Source organism: Bufo gargarizans, chromosome 6 (assembly GCF_014858855.1).
Source record: "Bufo gargarizans isolate SCDJY-AF-19 chromosome 6, ASM1485885v1, whole genome shotgun sequence".
In the NCBI taxonomy this organism is placed as follows: Eukaryota; Metazoa; Chordata; class Amphibia; order Anura; family Bufonidae; genus Bufo; species Bufo gargarizans.
The window spans coordinates 279,564,595-279,592,023 of NC_058085.1; the positions used below are offsets into that span (position 1 = coordinate 279,564,595).

Sequence of the window (27,429 nt, forward strand, 5' to 3'; positions counted from 1 at the left end):
TGGAAAATGACAAGGAACAATTGTATTTAACATGGTTTTACATGCACAGTTGTGAAGACATAATACAAATTATATCAGATGACAATATAGAAGCTCTTAGAAGCTAGTAGAAGGGTAGTGGTGTGTAGTAACACAACTCTGGGGTGTTACACATCTACCCATTTATGTAAAAAAAAAATGATAAAAAATACATATGTGATGAAAATGGTTTTGATGGTACTGTCCCTTTTAAGGGGGTTGTCTGAGTGAAAATAAAAATGGTAAAAGGCAGGGAAGGTGTTAAAATACTAAAATACATTATACTCACTGCCTCGAATTCCCTCCACTCCAATGCTGCCACTGCTGCCGTCCTCCCCGCTGAGCTTGTTCCTATATCTGCAGTGGTGACATGCTGTATACTGCATATGACAGCTGCAGCCGATCAATGGCCTCAGCAGCCGTTTAGGCCAGTGACAGGCTGTCATGTGAAGTATATGGGCACGTCTTTGCTGCAACCAAGAACATGACGTCATGGCTGCAGTGGCGTTGAGGATTGGAGTGACAGAGCTAGAGCAGAGAGGTTTAAACTGGTATAATTACTTTTATTATTTTAACAACTTCCCTGTCTTTGACCATTTTTTTTTTTTACTTAATTAACCCATTTAAGATTCTAGGAAAGCAGAGTTACAATCCCAGGGTGTTGGCAAATTGGTTGCCACCCAGATTTCCCATTAACGATTTTTTACAACTGAATTTTTTGCTCATACAGGACAGATCATTGACCATGGTTGGGTGAATCTGGGTGCAAAAGGACACGAGACGTCCCTTCCCATGTGGTTTGCAGGTCTGCAGACTCTTGCGACCAGCCGTATACATAATGAATGCCTCAGTTCCCGGTGCTCGTGGCTGGTACATTATTTATAGCCTGGCTGTGGGCTGCTGGAAATCTGCTTCGTTTTATTCCTCCTCCGTCCATGATGAATGAGTGCGTTATTAAAGAGCTGCAGACGATTAACACCACCAGTGGTTTCCTTAGATCGATGACTGTAAACCGCGCATGAATACAGGAAGGGAAACAAGCAGTGTTAACCCTTACAGTGCTACAGAGGGAAGAACAGAACTACACCCCCTGTCCACCATAGTAATGCATATACCCAACAATTGTGTCCCATCTACCACCACACCTGATGTGAGAGAAGGGCAGTGTACAGTCATGGAAAATTTGGGTTTTCACAGATTTTACTGCTTCATCTTTAATGGTGACAATTTGCATTAACTCTAGATTGTTATGAAGAACGATCAGATGAATTGCAATTAATTTGAAAGTCATTCCTTGCCATAAACATTAACAAAAAACCCAATTTCCACTGCATTTCAGCCCTGCCACAAAATGCCCTGCTAACATAATTTTAGTGATCTTCTCGTTAGTTCAGGAGAAAGTGTTAAAGGGAGTCTGTCACCTCCATATGGCCATATACAGTGCTTACATGGCTCTGTAGCAAAACCTATACAGGATTGTAACGGTACCTTTGTTCTTTTCTTTAGACTGGCACCAGCAGGAAAAACTAAGTTTAATTCATATGCAAATGAGCACTCGCAAGTGCCCAGGGGCGGCGTTCAGTGTGTAAGTGCCCAGGGGCGGCATTCAGTGTGTAGGTGCCCAGGCTGCTCTGCCTTCTTTTCACTTTACTCCTCCCCAGCCTCTTCCTTTTCCCGCCCTCCAAGTCTGGACCTATCGATGAGGAAAGAGACTTGGAGGGCGGGAAAAGGCAGAGACTGGGGAGGAGTAAAGTGAAAAGAAGGCAGAGCAGCCTGGGCACCTACACACTGAACGCCACCCCTGGGCACTTACACACTGAACGCCGCCCCTGGGCACTTGCGAGTGCTCATTTGCATATGAATTAAACTTCGTTTTTCCTGCTTGTGCAAGTCTAAAGAAAAGAACAAAGGTACCGTTACAATCCTGTGTCGGTTTTGCTACAGAGCCATGTGAGCACTGTATATGGCCATATGGAAGTGACAGACTCCCTTTAATAAGGAAAAAGCAGCTGATATCACTGTCATGCTGATTGAATTAGAAGAGCAGACTGCTGGCTTTAAAAGCGGGGTCCTCTCAGCACTGTGCTTTAAATCATTGTCTTCTTCTGTTAAAGGGAATCTGTCAGCTTCAAACCTCCCCCCAAACTAGAGTAAGCGGTGTATAGTATGAGTGACACCAGTTTTGTCATTACTATCTTCACACTCACTTGCAGTCTGACACTCTACTCCGACACACCAACAGTAAAAAGCACTGAGAGGACTCACAAGCTCACACACACAATGGAGAGGACTCCTCTCAATGCATTCTACTGCTTGATTGTGGGAGCACAGCGTCAAAATGCAAGTTACATAGTTAGTACAGTCGGAAAAAGACAGAAGTCCATCAAGTTCAGCCTAGGAATAGGTGGGAATGTGAATTTGAGAAAAGGGGAGTAAGACCTACACATTTTCATAAGCATTAATGCCACCTAATTTTTGTACAGCCCATTTATATAATTGTATAGGTCAATCATGTCCCCTCCATCTCAAAATTAAATTTGTTTTATTATTTTAATCTTTCCTCATAACTAAGACCCTCCACCTAAAGTGGTAATAATACATCCTTGTCCTGCAAGCCCATGCCTCTTTTTATACATGACAATAACCTGCTAACCTTAGAAGCAGCTGATTGACATTGTTTGCTGTTATTTAACCACTTCAACCCCCCTAGCTGAAACCCCCTTAATGACCAGGCCACTTTTTACACTTCTGCACTACACTACTTTCACCGTTTATTGTTCGGTCATGCAACTTACCACCCAAATGAATTTTACCTCCTTTTCTTCTCACTAATAGAGCTTTCATTTGGTGGTATTTCATTGCTGCTGACATTTTTACTTTTTTGTTATTAATCAAAATTTAACGATTTTTTAGCAAAAAAATGACATTTTTCACTTTCAGTTGTAAAATTTTGCAAAAAAACCGACATCCATATATAAATTTTTAGCAAAATTTATTGTTCTACATGTCTTTGATAAAAAAAAATGGGCAAAAAAAAATGGTTTGGGTAAAAGTTATAGCGTTTACAAACTATGGTACAGAAATCTGAATTTCCGCTTTTTGAAGCAGCTCTGACTTTCTGAGCACCTGTCATGTTTCCTGAGGTTCTACAATGCCCAAACAGTAGAAAACCCCCACAAATGACCCCATGTCGGAAAGTAGACACCCTAAGGTATTTGCTAATGGGCATAGTGAACCTATGGGCATAGTTTTTTGTCACAAGTTAGCGGAAAATAATGATTTATTTCTTTTTTATTTCTTTTTTTCTTACAAAGTCTCATATTCCACTAACTTGTGACAAAAAAATAAAAACTTCCATGAACTCACTATGCCCATCACAAAATACCTTGGGGTGTCTTCTTTCCAAAATAGGGTCACTTGTGGGGTAGTTATACTGCCCTGGCATTTTAGGGGCCCAGATGCGTGAGAAGTAGTTTGCAATCAAAATCTGTAAAAAATAACCGGTGAAATCCGAAAGGTGCTCTTTGGAATGTGGGCCCCTTTGCCCACCTAGGCTGCAATAAAGTGTCACACATCTGGTATCGCCGTACTCAGGAGAAGTTGGCCAAGATATTAATCTCACCCAGCATGGGTATATGTAAAATGACACCCCAAAACACATTCCCCAACTTCTCCTGAGTACGGCGATACCACATGTGTGACACTTTTTTGCAGCCTAGATGCGCAAAGGGGCCCAAATTCCTTTTAGGAGGGCATTTTTAGACATTTGGATCCCAGACTTCTTCTCACGCTTTAGGGCCCCTAAAAAGTCAGGGCAGTATAAATACCCAACATGTGACCCCACTTTGTAAAGAAGACACCCCAAGGTATTCAATGAGGGGCCTGGCGAGTTCATAGAATTTTTATTTCTTTGCATAAGTTAGCGGAAATAGATTTTTTTTTTTCCTCACAAAGTCTCACTTTCCGCTAACTTGGGACAAAAATTTCAATCTTTCATGGACTCAATATGCCCCTCAGCGAAAACCTTGGGGTGTCTTCTTTCCAAAATGGGGTCATTTGTGGGGTGTTTGTACTGCCCTGGCATTTGAGGGTCTCCGCAATCATTACATGTATGGCCAGCATTAGGAGTTTCTGCTATTCTCCTTATATTGAGCATACAGGTAATGAGATTTTTTATTTCCGTTCAGCCTCTGGGCTGAAAGAAAAAAATGAACGGCACAGATTTCTTCATTCGCATCGATCAATGTGGATGAAAAAATCTCTGCCCAAAAAAAATAGGAGGGGAAAGGTGTCTGCCAGGACATAAGAGCTCCCCCCAACATCCATACCCACTTAGCTCGTATGCCCTGGCAAACCAGATTTCTCCATTCACATCAATCGATGTGGATGAATAAATCATTGCCGGGATTTTTTATTTATTTTTTTTATATACAAAGTGTTTGCCAAAGCATAGGAACACCGCCTCCTCCTCAGCTCATATGCCTTGGCAAACATATCTTTTACTGCAGAGGAGAAATCTCGTCTTGCAGCGCCGCATACACCGACTTGTGTGTAATCTGACAGCAGCGCAATGCTTCTGTCAGAATGCACATCAGTGCTGCAGCTAGTCGATCGGTTGGTCCACCTGGAAGGTAAAAAAAAAAAAAAAAAGAAAGAAAAACCAGGCCGCAACGCAATAAATTTTATTAACTTTTGAACAGAACATATAAACATTAACTTTTTGAACTGAACATTAACCTTTTTGCTTACTGGTGATTTTTTTTTTTTTTTTTTACCTTTATAGGACAAACCTCTCCTTCCCCATGGGACAATGTGCAAAGCGCAAATTGCCCAAAGATGTGGCCAAGTGCGTTATACACTTTGTCCCAGGTGAAAGGAGAGGTTTGCAGCAGCTCTGTGTGAATGGGCCCTAATAGCCCTGTGTGCCTGTCCTGGTCAGATGTGATCCCTATGCTAGGTGTACCTGTGTGTGGTACTTCCGGAAACACTCCCCTAAGCAGGGTGGTCAAGGCAGTCAAGACAGAAATAGCGGGTGTCACGCCTTATTCCACTCCTGCTACAGACACAACATCTTTTTCGGGGTGACGGTTGGGTTGAGGTACCGGCAACGACATTGGGGAAATGTCGCTCGTGTAGACGGCTAACTACACTGGTGGATGGGGCCACGGAACCTCCTGGGTACAGGAGGTTCTCGATGATCTCTTCCTGAAATTTGAGGAAGGATCGTGTTCTCCCAGCCTTACTGTAGAGAACAAAACTATTATACAGAGCCAATTGAATTAGGTATACAGACACCTTCTTATACCAGCGTCTGGTGCAGCGGGACACTAAATACGGAGACAACATCTAGTCATTGAAGTCCACCCCTCCCATGTGAAGGTTATGGTCGTGGACTGAGAGGGGCTTTTCAATGACACGGGTTGCTCGCTCAATTTGGATTGTCGTGTCTGCGTGAATGGAGGAGAGTCAGGGGTATGCAAATCTGCAAATTTCTGGTTGAAGTGGTCTATGAGGGGCCGAATTTTGTGGAGCCGGTCAAAAGCTGGGTGGCCTCTGGGATGGGAGGTGGTGTTGTCGCTAAAGTGCAGGAAACGCAGGATGGTCTCAAATCATGTCCTGGACATAGCAGCAGAGAACATGGGCATGTGATGAATTGGGTTAGTGGACCAATATGACCGCAATTCATGCTTTTTAGTTAGACCCATGTTGAGGAGAAGGCCCAGAAAAATTTTAATTTCGGAAACTCGGACTGGTTTCCACCGGAAAGGCTGGGCATAAAAGCTTCCCGGGTTGGCGGTTATAAATTGTGTGGCATACCGATTTGTTTCTGCCACAACTAAGTCTAAGAGCTCCGCAGTCAAGAACAGCTAAAAAAATCCCAGGGCCGAACCGATCTGAGCTGTCTCAACCCGAACTCCAGACTGGGCGGTGAAAGGGGTAACTAATGGTGCGGCTGAAGTTGGGGACTTGCCAGCACCTCAGGGATTCTAGGGGCTCTACGGGCCTGTCTGTGCGGTGGCTGCGACGGGGTAACTACTGCACGTGCCACCGTACCAGCTTCAACTGCCCTTCTGGTGCTCGCCACTTCACCATGTTGTATGGCAGTGCTGGTACTAGGTCCAGGATGGGCTGCGCTGCTGGTGTATGCCTCACCACGTAATCCGACAGCGCCAGCCCCACTCTTTTGCCCTTGAAGCGGATCCTGCGCAACCTGTGGTCTAGCGACATGGGGCCAGGTACGCCTGGTGCTATCAGGGACCTCAACCTCCTCGTCCGAACTTTGGGTCAGACTGCCACTGCTTTCTACAGGTTCATATTCTGACCCGCTAGATTCATCAGATGAGGGTTCCCATTCCTCATCCGACTGGGTCAGAAGCCTGTAGGCCTCTTCAGAAGAATACCCCCTGTTTGACATTTGGGCAACTAAATTTAGGGGTATTCCCTGAGACTACCCAAGAAAAAAAGCAAGCCTGTCTTACAAATGGCAGGCTAGCGAAGTACCGGAGGCCGCTGCGGTTGATAAAAAATATCAAAACTGATTTTTTTATCGCCGCAGCGCGTGTAAAGTGAATGTGCAGTGATAAAAAAAAATAAACATTTTCTCACTGCGGCGGGGCGGGCGTGGGTGAACGCACGTGTGGGCGACCGATCAGGCCTGATCGGGCAAACACTGCGTTTTGGGTGGAGGGCGAACTAAGGTGACACTAATACTATTATAGATCTGACTGTGATCAGTTTTGATCACTTACAGACACTATAAAAGTACAAATGCTGATTAGCAATACGCTAATCAGCGAATCAGTGACTGCGGTGCGGTGGGCTGGGCGCTAACTGATCCCTAAACTACCTAACCAAGGGGCCTAAACTATCCCTAAAACCTAACAGTCAATAACAGTGAAAAAAAAAGTAACAGTTTACACCGATCACTTTTTTCCTTTCACTAGTGATTGACAGGGGCAAACAAAGGGGTGATCAAAGGGTTAATTGGGGTGCAGGGGGTGATCTGGGGCTAAAGTGTAGTGTTTGGTGCTACTCACTGAAGCTTGCTCCTCTGCTGAGACCAACCGACGAAAAGGACCAGCAGAGGAGCAGGGAAGCCATATAACACATCATATTTACTAATATGATGTGTTATATGGCTTCTGATTCGACATTTTAAAAATTGCCAGCCTGCCAGCCACGATCATTGGCTGGCAGGCTGGTGACGAAATGGTGCTTGTAATTTTGCCAGCCCGCGATGCGCATGCGCTGGCTGGCTCAGTCTGAAATCTCGCGTCTCGCGAGATGACGCACGGATGCGTCCAGGAGGAATAAATCAACCGCCTCCCGGACGCATCCGTGCGTTACATGGTCGGGAGGCGGTTAATCTAAGATCTACAAAGACACCAAAATCCTTCTCCACAAGTAACTCCAAGTGTTACACCCCCTAGGCTAGGACATATGATGCACAGAGTTTATTACCAAGATGCAGGGCTGGTTTTAAAGAAAATGTGGCCCTGGGCAAAATCAAAAGTGAGGCCCCAAATTTGGTAATGATGTGCTAACAACACAGTTACATTCTGTTGATTCCGGCGCTCCCTCACAGATTTCCACCCCATAAAGCTCCTCACACAGTTCTTCACCCTCATGGCCCCAGAATACGCCACATGCCGCCTCCCCTCACAGCAATGAGTTCCCCTCACTCACAGCGTCTGAGAGTGTTAAAAACCGGAAGCGCGGGATTCCTCTTCAGGCGCGCTTTCCCCCGGTGAAGATTGGGGAAAGCTCACTGTTCTAAGAATAAGCCGCAGCCTGTACTAGGCTTCCAGGCTCATTGTTAGTATATCCCAGTTCACGCCACTAGATGGCAGCACTGAACTGTGATATAGTGATTTCTACAGAATAATGGAACAATTTACATCTGATGATTGTAAGTTGTGGTCCACTTGGGGGACTTAAAGAGGACCTTTCATTGGTCCAGACATTATAAACCAAGTATCAGGATATGTAGGGCATAGTGCAGGGATCTAACGGCATTTACTATTTTTTCTGGGCACTGCTCCGTTCGCCCTCTCTGGCCCCCATTGTATTCTCCCGCCTAGTATGCTAATTTTAGCATCGGTACAGGGAGGAGGAGACTGCCCTGTTTCTCAATGGGCGTCTCCTTCTCACAACACTGTCCAATTGCAGCGGAGAGCTCACAGCCAGGGAGAAAAAAAATAAAAACACCTTCTCACTGGCTGTGACACTCTCCGTTGCAATTGGACAGCGCTACAGCCAGAGACAGGGAGACTCCCATTGAGATACTTAAAAAAAAAAATATATTATTTTTTTAATTTTATTGAATATATCAATACAATACAAAAATAGAGCGGAAGAGAAGTAACATACTCCTCTGCTCTTACACACAAGAGAAACAGAGTACAGGTCTGTCAAATATTAATTATACACCAAGTGTGATAAGACAAAATCTCAAGGGATAATCAGCAGAAAACCTCCAACAGAAGGCATACTTTATAAAAGCACGTTTAATAACCAGGTGGCAATTATTGTCATAAAGATATCCGCTAATTACCTTAAATCTTAGTGTTGCGATCCATCCGGGACGGCCCAAAGCAAGAGCAGCATTACCATCTGAGCAACTCAACGTTAAGTAGTGTGAGGGGGGTCAGGAGAGAAGTAGATGGGGAGCTAGCTGAAATGGGCCCTTAATGCTGTAACTCTAGGGATAGTGCTATTTGTGCTACCTTCCCTCTAATAGCCTCTAAAGGAAATCCATTGGCTCCAGATCTTTAGAAATTTATAATGGGATCTCAGTTCCCATGAGGATAGCTCTTCCAGTCGGTAAATTTGGTCAATCTTCTGGTACCATTGATCCATAGAGGGAACCTCGGTTGATAACCATAATATAGGAATCAGCAATTTTGCGGCGTTCACTAAATGTTTGAGAAGAAGTAGATTAGGGGGAGAAGGGTTGCGAGGGTAAAGATTCAGGAGAGCAACTTCCGGAGACGGGGTGATGTTGGTATTGCATATCTTATTACAGATTTGGAAAACCTTTTCCCACCAACTGAGTAAAATTGGACAAGACCGCCATATGTGGATAAAAGCGCCCCTTTCTTTTGAGCATCTCCAACAAGTGTCAGAAGCTTTAGCTGAGTATAAGCATGTCTTGTCTGGGGTTTTATACCATCTTGAGATGATTTTATAGTTATTCTCCTGAATCCTGACACATCTTGAGGATTTATGTGAAGAGTTATAGATGATGCAGGTATCCTCTGAAGAGAGATTCTTGTTTAGGTCTTTTTCCCAAAGTCTTATAAAAGCCGGCGTTAGGGCATCAGGAGGAGTTCTTAATCTGTTGTACCATTGTGAGATCAGCTTATGTGGGGTAGGATCTCGGCAGATGATATGTTCAAACCAAGTAATAGGACGTAGCAACGTATGTAATTGTATGTTTTGAGACATGTATGCTCTTAAGAAATGGAGCCCAGTAAAGCTGGAGCGTGAACTTTTTAAGAGATCGCCCATTTCATTTATGGTAAGTAGTTTGCCATCTTTGTATAGATCCGTCAGTTTCAAATTGGACCGAGCAATTTCAGTGGGCATGCTGCTCTGTAAGGCTTGGGGGGCTAAATGAAAAATGTCCTCTATTTTAAGGACCGGAGATGGGAGTGGAGAGCTCAAGGGTTATTTTTGTAAGGTGTGCCATGCATTTAGAGTGGCTTTCATAACCAGGGTAATATCAGGATGGGGGGGGGGGCAGTGGAGACATGCGTCCCAGTAAAGCCGCTCTGAACGGAAGTCCCAGTGGAGTCTCCTCCATTGGGACCCAAGATTTTTGCTTGGGGGCCGTCAACCAGTCCACCACTGGTTGTAATCCCCACAGAAACATTTTAAAACTCTAAATTAGATTTATATATACAGGGTGTCCCCAAGCATAATGTCCACGCTTGGGAATACTCCTTTCATGTTCATAACACTGACTCCATAACACATCCATATGTGGAGTCAGAGCAGGGACTCTTAAGAAGAGAAATTCCCCACTCTGGAGTCCCGACTGTCTGCTATCTGCCCAGACTGAAGCAGGGGGCCCCTTAGAGGGCCCAGTTTGCCCCCCCCCCCCAACACTGGCGCTGCCAAGATGCATAACTTTACATTTATCCCCATTGAACCTCATTTGCCAAGCTGATGTCCAAACCCTCAGAGTGTCCAAGTCAGCTTGTAGTTTATGGACATCTTCCATAGACTGTACAGTACTACATAGCTTGGTGTCATCTACAAAAAAAGAAATGGTGCTATTAATCCCTTCCTCAATATCATTAATTAATAAATAAGTTAAGTAATAGAGGACCCAGCACTGAACCTTGGGGTACACCGTTTATAACCCAGGGCCATTCTGAATAGGAATCATTCACCAGAACAAATTAAAAACTATACTAAGTCAATAGACCTTATTTTACCTATTGTGGGGACTCGCTCTGGTAGACAGGATTAGCGGACGCAGTATAGAGGCAACAACAAGTTCTTTGGATCAAACAGTTCAGTGTTTTATTCACACTTTAGGCAAGTGACAAAACAAGCAGTCATATTCAAACAAAAAGTCACCTTGCGGTGTTGGTGGTAATTCACACCATGCAGCAATTCTGCCTCAAAGAGTCCTTGCTGATAGCAGCACCAACCTGTTTTCACGCCAAACAGGTAGCAAGTCTTGATCCAGCCACAAGACTCACAGATCCCGACACAGAGACATGGCTTTTGAGCCCAGCTGCCTATTTAATGACAGTCAGCAGATGTATGCGCTAAGCGCTACCTGATCCCTTTAAGCCTCATTGTAAATGGCCTAGAGGGTTATGTCGTATCCTATGTCCGTCTAATCACTGGTACTTCTTATTCTATTTGGACCTGGAATAGGGGGCACTTCTATCTATATTGTCATTGCTGCTCTGTTCAATTGCTTTGTTTTTCTATGCAATAAAAAGAGATTCAACACTAATGACAGTCAGCAGCACATGCTGGGAGGAAAATACCTGTTTTCCTAGACAAAACCTCTCACTGTGTCACACTATTAAACATATATGATGGACAGTATCAAATGCCTTTGCAAAATCCAAGGTAACTACATCCACAGCCATGCCTCTACCCAGGCTTCTACTCACCTCCTCATAAAAACAAACCAGGTTAGTCTGACAACTTATGTCCTTGATAGCTAGCACTTATGATAATATACTCCTGCATATTTTCCCTTTAGAGTCCTTCAAACATTTTCACACAACAGAAATTAGGCTTACTGTCTATAATTACCTGCAGAAGACATAGAGCCCCTTTTAAATATGGGCACCACATTTGCCTTGCATCAGTCAGCTGGCACCGTACCAGTTCCTAAGGATCTCTAAAATTAATGAACGGGGCACAGCAATAACTGAACTCTTGTTTGTAACCCATCTGGACCTGGAACCTTGTTCACATTTGCCTTATTTAACTTAGCTTGGACCATATATACATGTAAGCAATTGCGTATGAGGATAAAAAAATTACATAATTGGACTCAGCACCACTTACAGTAAACTGCTTACTCTAGTTTGGGGCTGTTTTGGAGCTGACAGATTTCCTTTAATCATGGTTACCTCCAAGGAAACACGTGCAGTGCATTGCTTTGGAGCATAATGGCTTCACAGGCAAGGACATTTCTGCTTGCAAGATTTGACCTAAATGAACCATATATCGGATCATTAAGGTGGAGGTTCAGTTGCTGTGAAGAAGGTTTCAAGGCACCCAAGAAAGTCCACCAAGTGCCAGGACCTCCTCCTAAAGAGGATTTAGCTATGGGATCAGGTCACCACCAGTGCAAAGCTTGGTCAGGAATGGCAGCAGAAAACTGTGAGTGTATCTGTATGCACATTGAGGCAAAGGTTATTGGAGTATGGCCTGGTGTCAAGAAGAGCAGCAAAGAAGCCACTTCTCTCCAACAAAAACACCACAGACAAACTGACATTCTGCAGGAAGTACAGGGATTGAAATTCAGAGGACTGGGGTAAAGTTATTTGATCTGACTTTAGACATCTGGAAAAATAAGTTTCCAGAGAAGAAAAAATCAGTCCTACTAAAAGTCCTGTGTCATGCCAACAGTAATGTATCGTGGGACAATTCGTGTGTGCGGTTGCTTCTCATCCAAGGGAGTGAGCTACATAACATTTTTGCCTAAGAAGGCTGCCTTGAAAAAAGAATGGGCTCAAACATCACCCAACTTCACCCAACCATCCAGGCTCATAAATCCCCCCAAATGTTTTTTTTTTGTTTGTTTTTCTTCCAGCATGATGGAGCATGAGGTCACAAGGCAAATATGATAACTAAGTGGCTCAGAGAACAAAATATTGACATTTTAGATCCATGGCCAGGATACTCTCCAGATCTTAATCTCATTGAGAGCCTGTGGTCATTCCTCAAAAAGCAGGTGGACAAACAAAAAGAAACTGAAAAAGTCCAAACACTGATTAGGCAAGAATTGTCAGGATTTGGCACAGAAGCTGGTATCTAGCATGCCAGAGTAAATTTCAGAAGTCTTTAAAAAAGGGTCAACACTGGAAATACCGAGTTGTTGCATATACTTAATTTGTCAATAAAAGTAAAAAATACTTCTGTATACCATAGAAACATCTGCCAAAAAGATTGAAGAACTTTGAAACAGCAAACTTTGTGAAAACCAAGACACTGAACACCATTCTTTTTGTAAATTATTTCAAAAGATAATCTGCTGGATGCAGGGCCGGCCTTTGGGGTGTGCGGGCTGTGCGGCCGCACAGGGCGCCATAGCAACAGGGGCGCCGGGCGGCCGACAGCCCGCAATGTAATATGGGCAGGCGAGGCGGCACTTATGTTTCCCCCCCCTCCTCCTCCTCCTATATTCAGCAGGGGGCGCACGGCGCCCGTTGCGGTTTAAAAAAAAAAGTTGCTTATATAAGTTGGGGGCGGCTGGCGGCGCCCCTCATTCTGCGCCGCCTGAGTGGCTGAGGCTGAGCGCTTGCCGCTCTAAAGAATCCTGCGCCTGTTAATGTAGCGTGGCCGAGCTCTGTTAGGTCCGCGGTACAGGAGCTTTTGTTTCCTGTACCCGGCCGGACTGACAGGAAGTGCTCACTTAGTGTGCACTTCCTTTCAGTCCGGCCGGGTACAGGAAACAAATGCTCCTGTACCGCGGATCGAACAGAGCTCGGCCACGCTACACTAGAGGTGGAGGTGGGAGTAGAAAGAGAGTGACAAGGGGGGAGGGGGGAGGAAAGAAAGAGAGTGACAAGGGGGGAGGGGGGAGGAAAGAAAGAGAGTGACGAGGGGGGAGGAAAGAAAGAGAGTGACAAGGGGGGAGGGGGGAGGAAAGAAAGAGAGTGACAAGGGGGGAGGGGGGAGGAAAGAAAGAGAGTGACAAGGGGGGAGGGGGGAGGAAAGAAAGAGAGTGACGAGGGGGGAGGAAAGAAAGAGAGTGACATGGGGGGGGGGGAATAATGAGAGTGATGGGGGGGAATAATGAGAGTGATGGGGGGGGGAAATAATGAGAGTGATGGGGGGGGGAATAATGAGAGTGATGGGGGGGAAATAATGAGAGTGATGGGGGGGGAATAATGAGAGTGATGGGGGGGGGATAATGAGAGTGATGGGGGGGGGGGGATAATGAGAGTGATGGGGGGGGGGGATAATGAGAGTGATGGGGGGGGGGGATAATGAGAGTGATGGGGGGGGGGGAAATAATGAGAGTGATGGGGGGGGAAATAATGAGAGTGATGGGGGGGGAAATAATGAGAGTGATGGGGGGGGAAATAATGAGAGTGATGGGGGGGGGAAATAATGAGAGTGATGGGGGGGGGGAAATAATGAGAGTGATGGGGGGGGGGAAATAATGAGCGTGACAAGGGAGAGGGGGGATAATGAGAGTGACAAGGGAAGGGGGGGGGAAAGAGTGACAAGAGAGGGAGGGGGGGGGGAAGAGAGTGACAATGGAGTCCCCAGAGCCAGACTGCAGCCAGAGTCCAGATCATCTAATTGTCCTGGCGGTAAGTAGACAATGCAATATGTTTATTATTTAATTGTTTAGTTATTAATACTACATTGGAAACGAATTTTCTCAGCTGGACACCGGCCGACACTGCGCATGCGCTGGGAGCCTCACCAGCGGTTAGGGTAGGGAAAAAGCACTGGCCCGTACGTAATTTTTCCCTTCCCTAACCGCTGGTGAGGCTCCCGATGCATGCGCAGTGTCGGCCGGTGTTCAGCTGAGAACATCCATCCGATCACTGCGCCTGCGCATTGGCCCATAGTTTTTCCCTACCCTAACCGCCGGCGAGGCTCCTGGCGCATGCGCACTCTGCTGTGAAATTTCCCTAACCTGTCGTTGTGCGCCTGCGCGGCGCTGCACACCTCCTCACGTCATGTCCGGTGCGACCGGAAGTGACGAGGGTAGGGAAATCTCACGAACTAGGGAAGTATAACATTACACCGGCCTTTGGGGTGTGAGGGCTGGTAACTACTTGGTTGGATAGTCAGCCAGCCTATGCCATGATGCCAGCAACAAGCAGTGTTTTTTTTTTTTTTTTTGGGGGGGGGGGGGGCGCCACAAGGTTATCTCGCACAGGGCGCCTGAACACCTAAGGCCGGCCCTGGCTGGATGACAATCAGATGTGCATGGGGGCTTCATCTGTTGGGGTAAAGAAGGATCAGGAAAGTTTAATTTCCATAGGTGCTCCTTTCGTTGTGGCAACAGATATGCATACTGGGGTGAACTGAGGAATAACTATTGGCCAAGCAGCTACTGAAAAGCATATGGAGGCCTTCAGTGCACACTTTAATACATTGAGCTTAATAGCACTAAAGTATGTACTAAGCTTCCAAGAGTGGGTTCCCATCACGCTTTTGTCATCCATTTAATGTTTACAAAAAAGTATACATTAAACGTATGCCTCAGACAGATGCCATACAGTGGCATCCGTTCACCATAGAGTTCCATTGTAAATTTTTTTTCTTTTTGTTTACCAGATAGCACAGGTAACATGAACCCACCCTAAGCTTCCTTCAGTGGCAGTTGCAGGCCACTGGTAAACATGGTATGATTATGCACCCTACCTCGAGGTAGACGGTAACTTTGTTGCTCATATACACCTAACGTGGGCCCTAGGTCGGCCTGTCAGAGCTAGCCTTCAACCCTCCACAGGCCCCATGGCAGCTATAGGGTCTACCTCTCTGACAAATATACTAAGGGCCAGTATTGTGATATTTAGAAACCATTATAAGTGGCTGTGCCATCTTGGTAACAACTAGGGTCTCTAATGGTAATTTGGGGTCTTGAAAAATAAATTGTCTAGGTTCCATAATGGTGTTGCTGGTTACAGGACTGTGAAGTGAGGTTGGGGTTTCCACATTCTACTTATTCATGGGAAATCTGAATTTGTACAGTGCTTCCCCTCTCCATGGACACCATAGAATTGGAAGCTCAACTTGGCAAAATAAAAAAATCTTTATGTGACTATGCAGAGCCGCAACCAAATATATGGTGCTCTTCCCGGTAAATAGTGAAAGGAATATGCTGCTCGCTTCACCACTACCGCCCCTTTATTTGGCTGGTTGGAAGGGAGGGTTCTTGGATTTGGATAGGTCATCAAGTTTTTATCAGTTTGATAGTCTAAAATGCGTTAGCCTTCAGGTATGACTGTGTCTTTAAATATGTATGTATGACATTTCATGGATTGGAGAAGGAGTCTCCTTGATATTTTTGATATAAGTCCAGCCTCCCATCTCTTATAATTTATGGGGGATGCAAACAAATCCTGGAGTCCCAACTGTGGCCAATTATACTAACATTCTCCTTCTTTTCTCTCACTTAGAAGAGATGGCCCAGTCTCCAGCACTGCGGACGGAGTATTTGGTAACAGGGATGCGGACCCCACCTGCCAGGAGGAACAGTAAGCTTGCAACACTGGGGAGGATCTTCAAACCTTGGAAATGGAGGAAAAAGAAAAGTGAAAAGCTAAAACAGTCCTCTGCAGGTAAGAAATAGTGGGGGAGCATTTTGTTGATGATAAGGTGTCCAATATGTCTGCTAGGGATGATTGAATCGACCACTGGTGAAACATCCGAATTTGATTTGCATAAAACTTTGTTTCAATACTGTACAGAGAGCTCACTCCTTACAGTATTGAAACAAAGTTTTATGCAAATCGACTTCAGATGTTTCATCCCAAGTCGATTCGCTCATCCCTAATGTCTGCCATTCTAGATGACACCCAGCTTTTCCATATATGCCTTCTCCTGAATGGCATATATGCCTAGATGTGTAATCATTCCGCCCCATTCCTGTATTGCTATTTAACTATGCAGCTTTGCCATTCAGGAGCCTAGGAAATATATGTGACAATCCCTCTAGGAAGCAAAAAAAAGTTGATTTATTTAATTTTTTTAATTTTTGTTTTTGCTTGAAGCCCTTTGGGGTGCTGCTGTTTCTATTTAGGCAGCTATTGTGAAGATCAGTTTCGGAGTCCAACCTTTTTGAGTCTTGCACCCTTGAGGGTTACTTCAACTGTGCTGCTACATCACTACATCACTACATTTGTATCTATTCCCAGGAATTGTCTCCACTCCCAAGAAGATCACCTCCCGGCAGACCCGTGATGACATCATTAAGAAGGGAATTTTAGAGATTATGGAAAAAGGTAAACTACAATCCACAGGATGTTGTAATATATAGCAGGACAAACCAGCATAGTCCAATTATTACACTGGACATGATGGAGGTGGCCATGGTATAGGCCAAGGGAACTTCCATCCAATCCAGTGATATGTCATCTTAGTATTGGCAAAAGTAGTTTTCCCATTTTGGTCACTGGGGGTCCAACTACTTGGAACTCTGAATCCCAAGAACAGGTGTGCCGCCCTGACCCCTGCTTTCCCACCCCTTGTTTCCAGCAGAAAATGTACCCGTCATGGATCAATCTCAAGGGGGGAACACACATTGCAGGGGTCCTCCTGCGCAAAGAATGTGCATGACCCCCTTACCTAAACATATACATTAAGTTAAACATCTGACATCAGAGTTTTTACAGTCCCAACTGTAGTGATGGGGAGGCTGCAATCAGTCATAGATTCCCCCTCAGGTGACTGCTGTGCCCCTGCGATCACAGTCTTGTAGACATATGCCACAGGTCGACAGTTACGGAATCCCAAACACATATCTCTGTTAAAAGGGTTAAAAAAAAAATATTCTGATATTGATGACCTATCCTCAGAATGGGTCATCCATATCAAATTGGAAGGAGTCTGACACCCAGGACCCAAGCTGTTTGAGGAACCTGCGGTGCTCTGGTGAGTCCATTAGATAGTGGCTGTGCTTTATATTGCAGCTCAGAACCATTCACATAAATGCATTTGAGCTGTGCCGAGGAATGTGATGTCACTGGCCTAGGAAGAGGCCGCAACTTTCACCGGAGGGCCACAACTGATTGGTGGGGGCTATAGGAGTCGAAACTCCACCGATTTGATATTGATGATCTATCTTGAGGATGTTCCATTGATATCAAAATCTCGGAAAACCCCTTAAATATTTATTGATAGGAATGGTAGGATTCTTGAAGGCTCTGGCTCTCCACAAAAGTCAGATTCCTGTTCCTCCCAGTCAGCAGAACCTATCCTCCTGTCACACCTGTCCACTTCTAGCACAACTTCTTGCTGGTGGTTTGGAAATGTTGGGATAGGCAGACCCTTGTGCATCAACAAGGAGGCTCACTGAGGAAGGGGCACAGGAGAAGAAGAATGCAACTTGGCAGTTCTGTAGGTTAAGGCAGAGGGACTAGCTGCAACTAGAGGGATCACAGTGACTAACATAATATATGTCAGTTTAACCCTTACATGAATGGGGCTGAGCTGCAATATAACACACAACCTGTGGACAGTTGTGGCACAATTTTTTTAAGAAAGTGGCTATGCTTTTCTAATCCTGGACAACTGTTTTAAAGCAAAACACCCATTTCAGGGCGTCATTACTTGATTTACTTGTAATGTGCTCAATTATAGGGGTTGTCCAGGTTGAGCGCTGAACCCGGACATATCCACATTTTCACCCAGGCACCCCCCCTAATATGAGCATCGGAGCATTTTATTTCCAGGTTTTTTATGGGGATTTGGTGACGTACCAGGCTCTCCATAAGGACCCAGCAGTGAGCCCAGCGACATCACCGGCACTAATGGACCAGCTTTAGCGTTGCCCTAGCCTGTAAAACAGCTAGGGCAGGGCTAAACCCTCCCATCAGAGACGGTGACGTCACTGGGAACACTGCTGGGTGGAAGCCTCCGCCTAGAAGTTTAAAAACATGAAGCCCTTGCCCTGTGCAATCCAGCTCTGATGCTCGTATCACAGGGCCAGCCTGGGTGAAAATATTTGAATATAAATGGTGTGCTGGGCTGCTGTATTTCACCCCATGACTTTATAGAAGCGGGTCAGTGGGGAGTCCAATCAGATTGTTGTGTGACGTGTATTTAGCATGCACATGGGCAGTGATGGTTGTCAAACTGCTCCAAATGATCAGGCGACAAGAGAGTTTATCTCTGTCTGTCCTGCAAGTGTGGCTGCGCCTATGGGGATGTCACAGGGCGGGAGAGCCTTCTCCATGGGTGACTGCTGCCAATAGACCAGTTTCTCCTTCCACTTCTACACGTTGCCCACACTACCCAGCAACAAGTACAGGGCAGAGATGGCACAAACACTGTTTGCAGCAGGTAGAGCTGAACCTGTTGCACAGGCAATGTCCACAATTGTCACTCTCCATTATAGTCTATGGGAAACACTCATCTGTTTCTGCACCTACCATAGACATCTCATTATGAATTGGGGACCTACTGGGCAGACTAGGATCAGACAGAAGTATATATTGCTTGCCAAATCTACAACAGGGCCCCCCACCTACCATGTGCTTTTTTAAATAATAAAGTCTTGCACAAGCTACACTCCTCACCCTCCACTTGTATGTTAACATTATATTACCACTGTGGAATTGTCATAGGTCCAACCTTAGCTGTTGCTGTTGTTCACAATCAATCCCATTTTATTAAACAAAAAGACCACTAGCAATCAGATGTAATCTGTAGGGTAACCCAGCTGCAATGGTCAAATTTCCCTGGAGCATAAAGGGATCGTGTCACCTATATTTTATTCTGCCAGTTAAAACCAGATAGTGTCGCATATACTTTTATTTTATTTTGTTATTGTAGATTTTTAATTCTGTTTCCTGAACATGATTATGGGGGTGCCATCTTGCCTCTTCTTAACAGCATTTAGAGATATGCTTTACAGCAGCCCACATGGGCCTTAGACACAGTAGACTGGTGGGGATTCACTTACTTCTACGGCAGAGTTTTCCAGGCATGCTCTGTGATTTGTGCAGAGGTCAGGAGGGAGTAGATAAGCTGTGATATCACTGATTGTGAATGGTGGATTATCTGTCATTCTTATTCTGCCTTTGATTATAAGTAGATAACTACAGTAAAGTGATCTTATTTATTTAAAAAATGATTTTTTTTAATAATAGATATTGACATGGAAAATAAAAAATAACACCATCAAAAAAAAATTCTAAATGTATGCCTACAGTGAGTTATTTTCTGATTCCACATTCCCTTTAAGTATCACACAGTGTCCTGCCCATTGTAATCAAAGGGCTGTATGTATAATGCATGGACATGCAGGGTTCTGAAGGGGACAGAGTACATGCCAGACGACCCCCTTAATGCTTCAGTCATCCATGCCTACCCCTGTATATTTTCTCCTTATTGACTTCTCTCTGATCTTATACACAATGAAGTAATCTTACAGCGAAGGATTGTTCAGGAATCTGAAAAATCCCAATGTCATTTGTGCAGTGTAAAATTTTCATAACATACTTGATTAATAAATAATATACTTTAATAATCTGCTTTAATAATCAGCACTGTAGTGGCTGCAGGTACTGCTCAATAACCCATCACAATGGGAATGTTTGATTAAAAGGGAAAGCTGCAGGTCCCCGCTGGGTTTTCCAGTCACGCCGCTCCAATTATGTACTGCTGTTCTGTTACTGAAACACATGGGTTTTTACGTGGGAGCCTTCAGAATCCTGTTTTGTATCAGTCGCCCACATCACAGTGATCCTGTAGTTTACAGGCTTTTGGCTTGATAGTACTTTCCTGTAGGTAGACACTGTCCCCTAGTGGTGGAATCCGGAATGTAGTATTCTAATGAAGGCGTCATTTAGAACTGAATTGTTAAAGGTGTGTTATACTTTTTAGTTTAAATTTTTTTTCCACTTAAGTTCCTGACGACATTCAAGTATGGCTATAAGTAGCATAAGTAGCATTATATAAGCACTGTAATCTCAACTTATTTTTCATGAATGAATATTGCAAGCAAACACAAAAAAATTTGTAATACATCTTATTAGATAAAAAATGCCCCTTTCTCCATTTAGAATCCACTTATCCTCCTGCCTTCTGAACTGATCACTCACTTTCAGTTCATAGCTGATAGACCAGACAATCACTGGCAGATCACATTACTTGCTGCCCATAAGGGGTTATGGAGAGCGGAAAGGGACTAGGGCAGGGATGGCCAACCTGAGGCTCTCCAGCTGTTTTCTGTGAAGGTTCTCATTTATCCAGGCCATGGTATATCTGTAAAGAATAAATCAAGGCAACTGGACTTACTGTAGATTTAATCTACAGTAAGTCCAGTTGCCTTGATTTATTCTTTACAGACATCTCCAGCTGTTGCAAAACTACAACTCCCAGCATGCCTAGACTGCCTACAGCTAGCAGCCTACAGCAGGGCATGGTGGGATTTGTAGTTTTATAACAGCTGGAGAGCTGCAGGTTGGCCATGGCTGGACTAGGGGGATGATGTGCTGGAAGGAGACAGAGGTACAGACACACTGTGATGCTGTTGCTGGCTTTTGTAAGTTTTATGTCCAAAACCTGTGCTGGATTCTCGGCAACACTGCTCAGTATTGCTGGATAATGTCTTCCATTGTGCCAGAGCAAGGGGTATTAACACCAGCGTCTAAAATGCTGGTCTTAATAAATGACTAAGTCTAGGGCATCTGAGGGCCACCAGGGTTTGCTAGGTTCCTGTGTATGGGCATCTCTACCATCGAGAGGTGCCCATACGGATAGGAGTTAGGGCCAGGAGCAGGGTTTCATAGGTGGTGACCCTTTTCCTTCCCTAGCGGTGAGGCCTAGTGTCTTTTCCCTTCCGTCTTGTTGTCTATTCATCTGCCTCACCCAGAGGTGTCTGAATATCTGTCACCGCCACTTCTGTGAGAAGGTCTGTTAGATGTTCTTCTCTACCTGCATGAAGTTCTTTGTTTTGGTTTAACTTTGTCATCTCCTTTCCTTCTCCCAGCTGTCACCTATTTACACTAATTGTCTCTTTTTATATTCCGTCCATACTGCCTCACTTTGCAGTTTATACTTCTTCCTGGATAGTGTTCACTGCTGGAAGCTGCTTCCTCAGATGAGTCTGTTTTCTTTATTCGTGTTTCCTTGCTGGCTTGATTCTAGGTGACCCTGACTCCGTCCGTATTAAGTGCAGGGAGCCGATAGTCGTGTCCCCTCACTATTATAGGGTTTTCAGGTGTCACATAGTATGAGGTACGTGGACATGCAATCGTCTACCATAAAGACCTTTGCATGGGCATAGCAGTCAGGGAGAGCTCTAGGGGTTTTATAGGGCTCACCCATATGCTCCTTAGTTTGGGATCAAGCCAGTCGGATGTTTATTTATAAGTTCTAGCTTTCTGCAACACCATCCGTGACAATATCCTTGCGGCTCCACGCCTAGTTCATTCTGACAAAAAATATGTTTTCTACACTGGAGGAGGACAATTTTTTCCGTATGGTATATGCTGCCCCCCTGTCTAAGAGGCTGGACAAGACAGAGACATCCTACTGGGCTAGTTTGGCATACTATTCCAACATGCCTGCCCAGAAGTCCATGAGGTCAGCGAACACAGTATGCACCAGAAAAAGGCCAGAATCCAGGTAGGACTGAATCTGGGTGTTCTCTGTTTTCTGATTTGAATCAGCCTGGCACAGCACATAGAAAAATGTATCCATCATGTTTATGATACTGAACTGGCTCTATTGCTGCTCCTACGGCTTCTGCTACTTATGGTATCGGAGACAGCCAGTGGTGGGTGATTGCAGGGGCAGAGAGGGGCCTCCCAGTCAGTCATACTGGCAGCAGGCATCTGCTCGCCAAAAGCTGCGGCAAGCTGTGTATACAATGTTTCCTGGTAATACAGTAATTTGGTCTCCCTTTCGGGAAATGGAAAATATTCTGCCATTTTGTTTAAATAGTAAGGGTCTGAAAGCATGGCTATCCAGTAATCATCAGATTGCTTGATGTTAAGGATGCAGTGGTCATTATGTAAGCAAGCATACAGTTTGCCATTCTGGCCAGTGTGCCTGCACACCCAGTTCTTTCCTGCTCTGAAGGTTGGTCCCCTTTACAGTGTCGTCATCATCATCATCATCTGTCTCCTGATCCTCCTCCACCACCAACTCCTCCTCATCTTCAAATGGCATCCTTTTCCATAGGACTTTCTCACAGCAGCAAGCAAAATATTTAAGGTGTTCTTTCCCCCCCATATTTTGTTGCATTAGCGTGAGCGTCCAATCTAAGATAAATATCAAGGGGATAATATTGTTGATGCCACAGATGTCTCTACTGCCAAATATGCTGGCCTCTTTGAAGGGCCTGAGCATGTGACAGGCATCTTTGATGAGCTGCCACTGCCTGATCTTGAAACAATACATGCCTCCTGCTAATTTTGATGAAGACACAAAACTGTGCCACCATTACCACATTTAAGTGGTATGGCACCAACTTCACTGCCAGCATCTTGGGCAGGTAGGATTGCAGCTTGTACACAAGCTAATTGCTGGTCGCGAATAGTTTTCTCATGGCCACACTTTCCATTATGGATGTCTCATGATGGATCAGAGGACAAAGAAGAGGAGGAGCATCTCATAATGAAGATGACAAGGACACTGTACTGTTTGGGGATCTGGCATAAAGAAGACCAAGAAAAGGAGGATAGAAGTATTCTGATTTAGAATGCAGGCAGTTCTAATTTCCCACAGGATCAGCTGATGCCGCTTCATGTGCTGCAATAGAGCCCTGGTACCTATGTTGGTGTTTCAATGCTCTTGGCTTGTTTTAATCCTACAGATCTTACACATAGCTGTGGTTTTGTGTGCCGGCCTTGTGGAGAAAATCTGCCATGCAGGAGTTGTTCACACAGAGATAGAAGCAAGCGTTTTACGCCTGCGCCCACATTACCACTAGTTCCTCAGCTGACCACAAAAGAAGAAGATCTGGCCCTGCTAGTTTTTTCAGAGGTTTTGGCAGTATGTTGTTTTTTATTGCTGCTGTGGCGACCACCCTCCTCCTCTGATGTCACCTCCTCCTCAGCGCCCCAGGTCTTGTCCAAAACACATTCAGGATCATGGTCCTCACCCTTCCCGTCATTTTTAACAAACTGTGATATGTTATTGTGGGCTCGTTAGCCTCCCTACCTATTCCCTTCTCTGTATTTACCCAGAGTGCTACTGTAGCTACCACCAGATGGCTGGTGCTCCTACCACTGCAACTACCCACCTTCTAACATTTGGATGATGAGGCCTGGGTCTTTTGTTTTGCACTCTTCCATTTTCCAGAGTTATTATGAGTCTTATAAATTAAAAGTCACGGATTTCCTTTAAGTGATAAGTGATGGGTTTGGTACACAGATTATTAAATAATACTAGCAAAATTGCAAGTGACTTTTCTGAAATTTAAAAATAGAGGTGTAATTAAATGTCCATCCCATTCTACAAGCACACTGCACACAGGTATTGACCATTTACTTTGGGAAAAATGCAATATTTACAATGAAATGTCTTTGAACTATGCGTTTATAATCATTGGTTCAACAATGACATTTTTGCACTAAAATGTTTATGAAACAGTCTGATACAGTAATGTGTCCGCTAACATGAATATAGCAATGCAGCGTTTTCAGTGAAATGTCTTTTAACTGTGCATTTAATATCACTGGTTCAACAATTACATTTTTGTTGGAATTTTTTTTAAAACACACTTTCTGATGCAGTATTGCATCAACTAACACAGATATAACAATGTGTAGTAAAGCATAACACAGCACTCACCCAGGAGTAAAAATCTTCTTGCTTTATTGCTTTCTGCGGGTTACATAGACATGGACATGAACATGAACAGATATAACAATGCAGTATTTGCTGTGAAATGTCTTTGAACTAGAAATGAGCGAATCAGTCAACATTCATTTCTGGTCTGATTCCCCAAATTAAAAAAAAAGTTCAGTTTAGACCTAAATTGTTGTGGCCGAACTGAAATTGCTCCAACTTCCCTGAACGTTGGTATATAACCCCCTCTAGCTTCCTAGGACAAATTTTTAGGAAAACTTGTTATACAATTACTTGTTATTTTTTTTTTTTCGTCCAACATCCCCCTCCCCAAGCTCTGGAACGCAATAACAGTAATTGTAAATGATGTTTAAGTGACACTGACATACATAGGTAAACACACATTTAACAGTGTTATCATACAGCGTGTTTAAAAAGAAACCGCACTGGCAAAGATCTCATGCTTTTTCATATATTACAAAGCTTTCAAAAATTGTCCCTTATGAGGGAGAGATGATGTTTAAACACACATAGTGTTATGGAATATGGTTGGTAAGTGGCATTAGTGGCATAATGCCGGGCCACAGCATGCAGCAGCTGTACACAACATGTTGGTAGGTAGGCCGGCAAACAGACAGCAAGAGTGGCAAGATGGGCCATTAGCAGCAAGGAGAGGTCCATTGATCGTATTCAGCCTGTCTGGACGGTGAGAAAATGTATGTATTAATACAGTAATCACGTACATATGCCACCTCATAATAATAATAAAAATAATAAAAAATAATAATAATTTAACATTTCAACCGTGTTAACCCCCCCTCTTCCCCCTGAAAATGTCGGTATAGAAGCAGTAATCATGTACGTATGCAGCTTAATGAAATTTAATTTCAACCGTGTAGAAAGTGAGTACATGGAAACTGACCCTCAGGCATTAGTGGCATGATGCAGGCCCCAGCATTTGGACTGTGTTTAAAGTTTCAACCGTGTGGAAACTGAACAGACATAAACTGACGATTGAGAGGCATTAGTAGCATAATGCAGGCCGCAGCAGCAGCCGTACAGAACGCGATAATAGGCAGACAGACAGCACAGTGGCAAGATGGGGCACCACCAGCAAGGTGAGGTGGGCAAGGTCTATACATCAGAATCAGCAGGAATGTGAAAATCCTCCTGAATCTAGGCTTGGTTCATTTTGACAAAAGTGATGTTTTGGACACTGGCGGAGGACAACTTTGACCATTTGGGTGTCACCATGCTTCCCCCCCCCCCCCCCATTCCTCCCACTGCGGTGCTGAAAACTCTGAACGCAGGGCAACAAAGAAGATAGAGAGTATACCAGTTTGGCAACTGTTCCAGCCTGACTGCCCAGAAATCCATAGGGTCAGGGAACTGGGTATGCGACAGACTGGCCATAGTTTAGGTAGGCCGTAACCTGGGCGTGGAGGTGGGAGCTGTTGGCAAGCTAACTGGCCTCAGTCAGACGCGGCACGTGGAAAAACTGCTTCATTATGTTGAGGAGACTGAAATGGCGTCTGCGGCTTCTAATGCTCGTGGAGGCACAAGTGAGGTGACTCTGCGAGGGGCAGAGGGAGGCCTCCTTTTCAGACACATTGGCGGCAAGCATCTGCTCGCCCTAAGCGGCGGCAAGCTGCTTACACTGTGTTTCCTAGTAACATAGTTTGTTCCCCCATTTTGCCTTGGTAGTGAGGATCTAAAGGCATGGCTATCCAGTAATCATCAGACTGCTTGATGTCAACGATATGCCTGTCACTGCTTAAACAAGCCAGCATACAGGTGGCCATTCTGGCCAGTATGTCCGAGGAGCCACTTCTTTCCAGCTCTGTTCCCCTATTGAGACAATTAGGTGTTTTGGCTGGTGCTATCCTCATCATCGTTCTCTTACTCCTCCACCTCTGACTCATCCTCCTCTGGCAGTGGCAGCTTCTCATCTTCCTCATCTCCTCCTCCATGGCAGATTCACTTTGTGTGTCCCCAACAGCTATAGGGTGGACAGCAAGATGCATCAGCTGCTCTTCTTCCGCAATAGTTCCCTGCTGCATGAGCGTCAGCGTCTATTCTAAGATAAATATGAGAGGGATGATGTCATTTATGCCGCAGTTGCCCTGCTGACAATTTTTTTTACCTCTTTGACGGGCTTCAGCACCCGACAAGCATCTCAGATGAGCTGCCACTGCCTGACCTCAAAGCAACACATACTCCCTGCTGCTGAGTCTGTCTGGTGCATGACAAAATCGTTCACAGCTTTCCGCTGCTCATACAGACGCTCGAGCATGTGCAATGTTGAAATCCAACAAGTAGAAGTATTGCAGATTAAGAGGTGTAGCAGCAGGCCATTCTGTCACTGCAAGTCCAGGAAAGAGTTCCACGCCATGTAAGAGTAGCTGAAGTGCTTGAACAGTCTCCTGGACTTTGCCAGCACCATGCACAAGCCAGTGTACTTATTTAGAAAGAGCTGCTCCACTAGGTTGAAGAGCGTGTGCCATGCAGGGAGCATGTGTTATTTTGCCCAGGTTCAGGGTGGCCACGATGTTGCACCCCTTGTTACTGAACACCTTGCCCAGTTAGAGTCGTTGGTGTGATAGCCAACGGGACGTTTGCTGCTTGATGTACTTGAGCAACTGCTCGCCAGTGTGGCTGCTCTCTCCCAGGCCGAACAGTACCAACATGGTGTGGCAATGCTTGAGCTGACAGATGTGATAGTAAGGAGGGGTAGTGTGAATGACTCTATGCCCTGCTGATGTTGGGGGCAGGACCATGTCCATGGAGGAAGAGGTGGAGGAGGCAGATAAGTGCCTGCTGTGGGAGCCAGCTCCATGATATGGTTGGAGATGGTCAAAAGGACCTGGCCTTGTTGCTTGGGTGCTGCCTCTCCACTGCCGCAAATAACATTGACCCAATAGGCCATGAAAGACATGCACTATTCCTGCCCGTAACAGTTGATGCACAGCGAGAATCGCAAGGAGTGGCCAGCATTCTCTGCCACGTGAGAGTACAAGGCTCTACTACCTGGTACTACACTGACTTAACCACCAGCAACTTGGCCAGGCGGGGGTTCAGCTTGTAGACGATCACAGACTTGTTCTGATTGGGAATGCTGGCCAGTTGTATTTTCCCAAAGGATCCAGTAATGCCGCCTTATGTGCTGCAATAGAGTTCTGGTTCCTATAATTGTGTTTGAAAGGCCACAGCTTATTTTAATCC

At 44.9% G+C, this 27,429-nt stretch overlaps 1 protein-coding gene across 1 annotated transcript in view; it reads left to right on the plus strand.

Annotated features, from left to right (window-relative positions):
- Positions 1-15,868: 15,868 nt before the first annotated feature.
- PHACTR3 (phosphatase and actin regulator 3) overlaps positions 15,869-27,429 on the plus strand; it is a 168,004-nt gene continuing 156,443 nt past the window's right edge. The window contains exons 1-2 of the mRNA XM_044299648.1: positions 15,869-16,025; positions 16,602-16,688. Coding sequence (XP_044155583.1) covers positions 15,869-16,025; positions 16,602-16,688 — 244 coding nt within the window. The remainder of the gene's footprint in view (positions 16,026-16,601; positions 16,689-27,429) is intronic.